The sequence below is a fragment of the Prionailurus viverrinus genome, chromosome A1 (genome assembly GCF_022837055.1).
Source record: "Prionailurus viverrinus isolate Anna chromosome A1, UM_Priviv_1.0, whole genome shotgun sequence".
NCBI classification, from domain to species: Eukaryota; Metazoa; Chordata; class Mammalia; order Carnivora; family Felidae; genus Prionailurus; species Prionailurus viverrinus.
In genome coordinates, this window is record NC_062561.1 from 51344644 (window position 1) to 51353507 (window position 8864).

At 44.5% G+C, this 8864-nt stretch overlaps 1 protein-coding gene across 1 annotated transcript; it reads right to left on the bottom strand.

Annotated features, from left to right (window-relative positions):
• Positions 1-2170: 2170 nt before the first annotated feature.
• KCTD12 (potassium channel tetramerization domain containing 12) lies at positions 2171-8422 on the bottom strand. The gene has a single exon (XM_047867060.1). The coding sequence runs from the start codon at positions 8200-8202 to the stop codon at positions 7219-7221; it is 984 nt and encodes a 327-aa protein (XP_047723016.1). The 5' UTR covers positions 8203-8422; the 3' UTR covers positions 2171-7218.
• Positions 8423-8864: the final 442 nt, after the last annotated feature.

An 8864-nucleotide genomic window follows, 5' to 3' on the forward strand; every position in this document is an offset into this window, starting at 1 on the left:
CGGTTAAGCACCCGACTCTTGATTTCAGCTCAGGTTATGATCTCATGAACCATGAGGCTCCCACATCAGGCTCTATGCTGACAACATGGAGTCTGCTTGGGATTCTCTCTCTCTCTCTCTCTCTCTCTCTCTCTCTCTCTCTCTCTCTCTCTCTCTCGGCCCCTCCCCCACTCATTGTGTTCTCTGTGTCTCTGTCAAGTAACATAAGGAAAAAAAAAAAAGAATTAATGGCCTAAAGTGACCTCTATGCCTCCTTTCTACCTAGCCCCATAGGCCACTCTTAGGGGTATCTGTGATTAGAAAGAGAGGTGCATTCTGGCCCTAAAGAGACATTGACCTTGAAACTTCTTATGTGTACAGAATAAAGCTGAGAACATTGAGTTTAACATTTTCTCTAAACTATTCATCAAGAAACAAGCCCACGATATACCAGCAGAAGTTCTCAACCCCTGCACCAAGTTGTTAATGACAGAGGAGGGTGAACTGTCCCTAAGATCCTACAAGTTAAAATGTCTTTAATGTTTAGGGTTTTGTCTTTGAAATTCTCAGATATTTATCATTCTTTCCATAAAATGAAACAGATTTTTGTCAATTACCTGCCAGTTAAGTGTCTTAATTTCCCAACTCATATATACACATTTCAGTTAGTCAAACTGATATTCCAGGAACACACTTCGTATTTATTCTATAGCTTCCTATCCTTTTTCAACTTCCCCCTAAAGAATACATTATAGCTCCTCTTTCTATACTATGTTCCTAAAACCCAAGTGTCAGCCATATTCATTGGGGGAGAAAACAAAAAACAACCCAGAACAAAATGGAGTAAGGATATAGAAAAAAATTGGGGGAGAAGAGGCTTGTCCTGAATATGAAAGCCACATAAAACTTTATACGTGTGTATCTAAGGATTCTAGAGCTACTTCATCTATCATCATCCCCATTCCCTTGAGAGTTTCCAGTGAGCCCTACTATTTCCGTAGCCACTACAGAAGAAAACAGTACTTGCGGGAGATTTGTCTCTTGGTATCACCTCATACAAAATAGACTGATATGTTTGCGTAGATGCGAAAAGACACTCAATACAGCACTCTTTGGAACAGAAACAAAAAAAGCCCTGAAAACCTAAATGCCCATCAAGAAAGGACGGGTAAAATAAACGAGTGCACATCTAGACAATGACCCATCGTGCACAATATCACATAGCCATCAAATAAAGTGAGGTAAATCGTTGCTACATGTTCACTCATGCACTGCAGGAGTTCCAGAATGTGTGGTTAAAAGAAGAAAGGAGGGCACAGGACAGGTATTAATTCCTACTGAATGGAGAAAGGGGAGGAATATATGTATATTTATATATGCACAGAATGTCTCTGTAAAGACACACCAGTGGTTTCCCAGGGGGAGAAACAAGTGTTACTGGAGGAGGGAGAGTTATGTGTTCTTTCATATGAAAATTGCATTGTTTAGATTTTTCTCAAACTTTTCAAAAAACAAATTGTATATGTATAAATACACACTTTCAGAACAAAAGCTATCTGGAGGAAGCACAAGCAAAAGCAGAGAGGAAGGGCGAAGCCCGGCTCGCTCAAGACACACCACTTCTGGCTTCCGGTGCCACAGCCCAGAGCAGGCTGGCATCACCTCCTTCAGCGTGGGTGATTTCTCAGTCTGGAAGGCGCTGTGCTCTCCTTCCAGAGGAGGGACACCAACGATGGAGGGGATTCTGGAAAGAGACCCTATAATAAAAATGCAGATCTTCTCCCAACATCCTTTAGTTTCATCTTCATGAATAATACTTTTAATTCAGGCGTATCTCAAAGCTTCATTTTTCCCTACAAACTTTAAAAGGTCATCTCTACCTACATTCCCCACATTCAAAACAATTTGCATATGCTGCTAAGACTGAGATCAAAGCAAACGTGAAGGACTTTTCCTCCACATCGAGTACCAAACCACCTTCACAATAGGCATTCTTGACAATAAACTCTGGAGAAAGAGCCTGGTAGCTCCTGGCCGAACTGGCCAATTCCACAGTGAGAAGTTCTTCTGATGGCATAATGCTCATCACCAGCCCTACACCAACTTGGGAAGCATTCCCAGTACTCAGAGAACCCCTTAAATGAGATCAGACCAGTGTTCAAGCCAATCCATACCCAGAAGCCAAAAGGAATAATTAAAGGAGTGAATGTTTTATTCTTTAGTGTTTAATAGAATACATAACAAGTCACATAATCAATGATTCATTACTTCACACACAGGGAGGAAAACAGTTATCGAGTATGTCTATTATACAACTGGTTGTGAACAGGGAGAACAAGAATCTCTGGGGTGTTTAGACAGTTGAAGAAACTCTCACTTAAAAAGTTTGGGCATATCTGAAATGTCTTTTGTAAAACAGAGAGGGATTTTTTTTTTTTTTTTTGCTTTCTGTTTCATTAGAAAAGTCTCATAATTGTTATGATTTTTTTTCCCTTTCTCCTTCTATTTTGAGAAAATGGCTCAATGGTATATATCACTTAGCATATAATGTTTTCAACAAGTGCATAATCCCAGAGAGCTCTGTGGGAATCTTATACTGTTCAGCAGATACAAGTTTTTCATGTGTGGAAAAATTTAGTAACATACAATTTATGTCTTCACAATTAACATCCACAATGGACATCTTAAACTTTTGTCATTAAATGTCACGAATGATGTTTGAGTGGTCATAAATGAATTGTCATCCTTTGTATTCAATAGTAATAGCAAAATTCACCTGCCTATAGTCACAAAGACAGTTGTATAACAGTTTACAATTAATGTTCACATACTTCAAAACACATTTAAAATACAAAAAAAAATTGTGGGGAAAAAAAACCCCACAAAATGTATCAGGTGACACGAATTCTTGGTCAGCTATTTATCTTTCTACCACATAAGATTATAGTCTAATGTAGATGTTCTGCTTGGATTTTTTTCCATCTAAGTTTCAAGGGCCCCAGTAGAGATTCTAAATCTTCAAACATCAATACTTTTAGATTTTTGTTATCCAAAATTATAAAAAGAAAAGTTAATTTCAATATAACTTGTTTCTGGCTCTAAGAAACCCAATTTCAGGTACTATAGCCACTGAATACACAAGAGTATTTTATTTATTCTCAAGAGACAGACTTAAGTCATCTAAGAAAACTAATTCAGTTTTTAAATGGGTTATAGTAAGGAAAAAACAAACAAACAAAAAAATACCAAAGGATTTACTCTGCTAGGTTTACAATAAAAAATATTCAGTTTATTATTTTAGAAATTTGAGTTGAGTACTTATGATTGAGACTATAAAAGAAATTCTTACAGAATTCAACCCCTCCAGTCAATGCTTTTCTAAATACTTGCACTATACTTTAGCATGTTTCATGTGGAGTACAAAAATGTTTTGAATATTAGATTAGAACTTACCATAATTTAAAAAGTAAAAAATTATCAAAGCTTCACCTTACATGGCTTCAATGTAATAACATTCCATGGAAAATTCCAATAAAAATTGGAATATGTTATGAGCATTGCCAGTCGCCCATTTTGTCTGAGAATTCAGATTATACGTTTCCTCAGAGAAGCAACAGGCCCCATATATGGATCTGGTTTGAAAGAGAAGACAGTTTTGGCTAGTATTACAAATTATCACTTTTCTATCAATGCAAAAAAAAAAAAAAAGAAAAAGAAGAAGAAACACAAAAATAAAAACAATAATGAAAAGGAAAAAAATTTCTAGTTCTCACATCTTCAAGGAATATTTTCCACAACCTACAGTTTGAAAAATTGGACTGAATATGGTCTGAATATGGTTCATGGTCTACATGTATTAAAAATAGACAACTTCTTAAACATCTGGTGCAAAAGCATTGAACGTGGTACCTGTTTTTTTTTAACTACCACTGTCAACAATTCTTTTTTTTAATTAAATTTGTTGTTAAATCTCATGTCACTCACTTGTGAACCAAATGGTAATTAAAGCTATGACATATGTAAATGCATGCTACACTGAGGCAGGTTAATGAAGTCATCATTATCTAAATAATTTATGACATTCTCTCAGGTTATGTGAATGTTGTCTTTGGAGGGCTTACTCGAATGGACCCTCGATATCCCATCCAAGCTTAGAGGTAACAACCAAAACTCCAGTCCACTTTGTAGACCACTAAGGGTCCTTCAGTGGCCCACAGGACATGGAGAAGAAGGAAACCAAAAATGCCCATGAGAAGTCATCTTGCCACAGTTATTATGACCTACCCAGTGTAGAAGGATTTCCTACCCAGCCTTTACTTTGGGCTAAAAGTAGAATATTGTCATTTTTCAACTGCCAACTTTAGAGAGCACAGTCATCCCTAGAAAAAGAAGTCAGTTTATGGTGTCTAACCATTTAGAATTCCCAGTCTTTCAAACAATGAAAAGGGCAGGGTGAGCATCGCAGGGCAGCCAGAGTGTGTGGGGAAAGTAAGATTTGTATGTGCAAAAAGTGAAATCGTTCAACTCAAAGTTTTATCAGATACAATTCATAAGACTTAAGGGGCACAAACAAAACTTTAGTACTTGCCTGTGACTCCCGGAGTTGTGCAGATTTAACAAGGAAAATCAGACTGTTAGAGTCTTGCCATCTGTCAGTGGTTTTGATCTGTCCTAAGATGTCCTCAGTTACGTGTTTTTTGTTGTACAATCTAAGAGAACACCATATAGGGTGGAGAAATCTCTGTGACACTCTTTTGTCCAGAAAGCGACCTTACTAAATCATTTCAGGATGTGAACAGATAAGTTCTGTTGCATTACCAATCTGAGAACACACCCAGCATTTAAGCAAACACAACTTCCTGGATTTCTGCTTCCATTTCCCTTACAATTTATGAGATTTGTAAATAAAACTAACTTTACCTTTCTAAAATTGTAACACCAATGTAAAGACTTCAAATCTTTCTCTTTACCAGTTAAAAAAAAGAATTTGTGCGTTAAAAATACAGGTACCTTGATTTTAAGAGGACAGTTAACATACTATTGGTACATAACTAATATCCAAGCAAAAACAGTATGGAGTAAACTCAGTTTTATAAGTATTTTTTCCTGGACCCAATGTCCCCATAGATAAGAATATAAGAAATTCATTAAAGCATGTTGCTTTAGTATATACACCATCTGATGCACATTACTGGGGGTAAATATAGGAAATTTTTTAGCATTAGTAAATGAATTAAAAAACTAAATGATTTGTGTAAAATGTTTATATATGGTATATAAAGATTGGATCACATGAGTCTAAGAAAAAAACTGTTCCAATTCTTAATATCTATTATGGACGTAGTAAGATACAGTACAAGATTCATTTTTAAAAAGAAGAAAAAATAGCACTAATTTGAACACTGAAAACGACTCTTACAAAATCTTTAAAAAAACACTTTAGAGAAAACTGCTAAAACAAATGAAAAGGAAAAGGCTTCTCCGTCATCACAGAATATCCAAAGGAGCCTCACAGCATGAAAGACAAGGATTCACTTCCCTTCACCTATGGTGTAGACAGGATAAGCAGTGGGAATTTATTCCTCATTAGAGTAAAGGTATAAGGCAACCGGGTCTCCTTCTGTTTCTCTTGCATTTACCTAAAACACTATTTTATTGCTCAACCCACTTGTGATTACTTTTTTGCCTCCGTTTAAAAACATTTCATTGTATAGCTATCTACAGATGGGCAGCCCTTGGTGCTTCTTTTTCTCTGCAGCTGGCACTCAAAAAGATTCCACCTTAATATCAAACAATCTGTAGGTGAGAAGTGGCATTTTCAGGTTCTCGGTTTGCCCAGGAGTCATCACTGGCTAGGCTTGAAGAAAATAAGAATTTTTAAGAAGAGATCTTAAGTTTAAGTAACCAAAATCAAACTTAGTTTGCTCATTAATAGATTTTAAAATCAAGATTTATAGCCAACAAGAAAATAAAGTTCAAAAAAACCTAAAGTTCAAAAACTACTGGGTAACTCTTTGGTTAGGTTATATAAGTATCAATAACTTCTAAGTTTAGGACTCAAAACAGTTCAATAAACTGCCAGATAAGAGTCGATCTGTTATTAATCTTTACAAAATGCTTTGCACGTTTTTGTGTACTACTTCTTAAATGTACGTGTACTCAAACGGATGGCACAAACTTCCAACTTTCAAATAATAAGTGAGTATGTCTGCTCCTCCCTTCCCACCCCTTCACCCCTCCTTCCTCCCTCCCCATCCCTCCCCCCAAGTCTTAAGAGCTAAGGTCCTACTGCCATTCACTGCAAGAATACGGGCTCTCCTAATACCCACGGCGTGCATTACTACCCAGCTCCGTTTACAGTCACTGCCAGGTGACTTCGCACAGTGCTCGGCGACCTGCGCTGTCTCGCCCTTGTCAGCGTCAACACGCTTTCTCCCTCTTGCCGATAACGGCGGCCATGTCAACCAGTCGAACTGAGGGCTTCCGGCGGTGAGCCAAGGAGAAAGGATGCCTCCTCAGGCAGGAGGGTAACTTTCTACAAGTTTAAGCCACAGGCAAAGACCTTTCATTGTGCACGGAAAAGATACAGTCCTTCACTGTGCCAGCACTAGATTCTTTTCCTACGTCACATAGAACTTCTCAAAACTTTACTCATTTGTTGTCACTGAACCGCCTCCAAGGGATCCTCATTCCAGGTCCGGAGTCTTCCATCCAGCCCTCTAAAACTCTACCTTTAAAGAAGATCTAAAAGGCTATACATAATGACCTTTTAAAACACTAACTAGTCCCAATGTTATCAATCTGATCTCTTAAACCGCGAATGGGTCAAAGGGGCTTGGGATTTCAAGGAATCTTCTACACACTGGACAGAGTCCAATCAGGTTCTGAACAATTCGATCATCACCAGGTACTTGGTGACGTTGTGGCCACACTGTCCCACTAGTTGCAGACTGAAGGACAATCCAGGGGAGGGGTGGTTTGAGTCAGGGGGCAGAGGAAGCACTGGAGGGGGTACACCTGGGCTCTCTCTCGGTTAGCGGGGTCCAAAAAAGACGAAGAAGCCGACAGGATTTGCGGCTGCAGGTTCTCAAGTAGGGGGTGAGTCGGTCTGGCCCAGCTACTAAAGGCGGGAGACAGGGGAACGGGAGGGCATGGGGTAGGAGGGGAGATCGAGAATCCTCTCCTCGGCAGGAAGGAGGGGGGATGGGCGCGCTGAAGTCGCGAGGGGATCTGGGGAGCTCACTCCCTGCAGAAGACGTACTCCGTGTAGCTGGTCCAGATCTTGTCCTCGCTCTGGTCGGTGCTGCTGGCGAAGGCGCAGGTGCCCGTGGAACTGCACGCCACCATGTGGAAGCCCGACTCGGACAGCTTGTCGAAGGCCTGCTCTAGGAAGTTGAACTTGAGGTAATAGCGCGAGGTGTAGCGCTCGGGAGGACGGTCCGGGTCCCGGCTCTCGTTCAGGGTGTCGCCGAACACCTCCTTGGCCAGCGACGTCTTGCCGCACACGGTGATGCGTGCCACTCGCCGGAACTTGGCGTCCGCCTGCGCATCGCGCCCGATAGTGTAGGAGCCGCGGTAGCCGATGGTGATGTAGCCGGAGCGCCGGCTGCCGTCCAACGACTGGGACGGCGTGAGCAGCGGGCCCGCCGCACCCCCGGACGGACTGCGGCTAGCCAGCTCCAGAGTGGGCGACGGCGCCCCGGCCGATGAGCCCTCCTGCTGCTCAGGCTCCGCGTAGCCGAGCGGCAGCAGCTCGTCGCCCAGCGAGCCCTCCTTCTGCACCCCGCGCCGCGAGTGCGGCGGCGGCGGCCCGGGGCCAGGCTGCTGAGGCGCCCCGAGGCGGCGCACGAGCTCGGGCAGCTCGAAGTACTCGGCCTCGCGCTGCAGCCGGCTGCGCTCAGGGAAGTAGTCGGGCAGCACTAGCTGCAAGTCCCGCAGGTAATCCAGGATGTAGCGGAAGAGGAAGCCGTCTCGGTCCAGAAAGAAGCGGCCTTTGCTGTCCCGGGCCAGCTCCTGCGGCTGCTGCTGCGTGAACATGCGCCAGAGCAGCGAGTCGGGCACCGACACCACGGTGCAGCGCCGGGTCACATACACCTGGCCCCCCACGTTCAGCTCCACGATATCGGGGAAGAGCGGCGGCTCCGCCGAGGACGACGAGGAGCCGCTGCCACCCCCGCCGCCGCCCCCGTTGGGTAATCCACGTGTGCTGTCCGCCAGAGCCATGGCGAAGAGGTGACTGGTCTGGGGTTGTGGCAGGGAGCGGGGCCGCGCGCAGAAGCTGCAATCGCCTTTCCCGGACGCTGGCTCAGCCCTGCGCCCCAGACGCCGCCGCCGCCGCCGTGAACCGCACGGAGCCGAGCGGTGCGAGCGCGCTGCTCTGCGCCCCCGAGAGCCGCGGTGCGCTCCGCCCGCCTCACCCGCGCGCTCCAGGCGAGTGCCGGGTCTCGGCCGGCGCGCGGCTTAAGTAGAGCCGCCCGCTCAGGCGCCGCGGCGCGCAGGAGGCGTGGGCGGCTGCGGAGCGGCGGAGCCTTGCTCCCCGGGCGGGAGAGGGTGGAGGGGGACGGCGGAGTGGGGAATCGATTTGCATCCTAAACGCTGACGCCGCGCCCGGCTGCTGGCTCCACCCCGGCTCGCGCGCGTCGGGGACGACCCGACTACACCTCTCGCCCCCCTTCCACCTCGCCAGGCGCGCGCTCGAACCCCGCCCCGCTCCCGCCCAACTTTCTTCCCCCTCCAAAGCGGACAGAGCCGGGACGGGCCGCTTCGGAAGACCAGCCTCCTTTGGAGGGGCAGTCATGGCGCCCTCTCCCCTTCTAACCCCGTCTGGGAGGAGGACGTAAACTTTCCGGCTCCCCCCGGCCGGGCAGTAGAAGTGCGTGGCCGCC

Excerpts from the sequence above, each read along its gene's own strand:
- KCTD12 (XM_047867060.1), bottom strand. The coding sequence starts at position 8,202 with ATGGCTCTGGCGGACAGCACACGTGGATTACCCAACGGGGGCGGCGGC.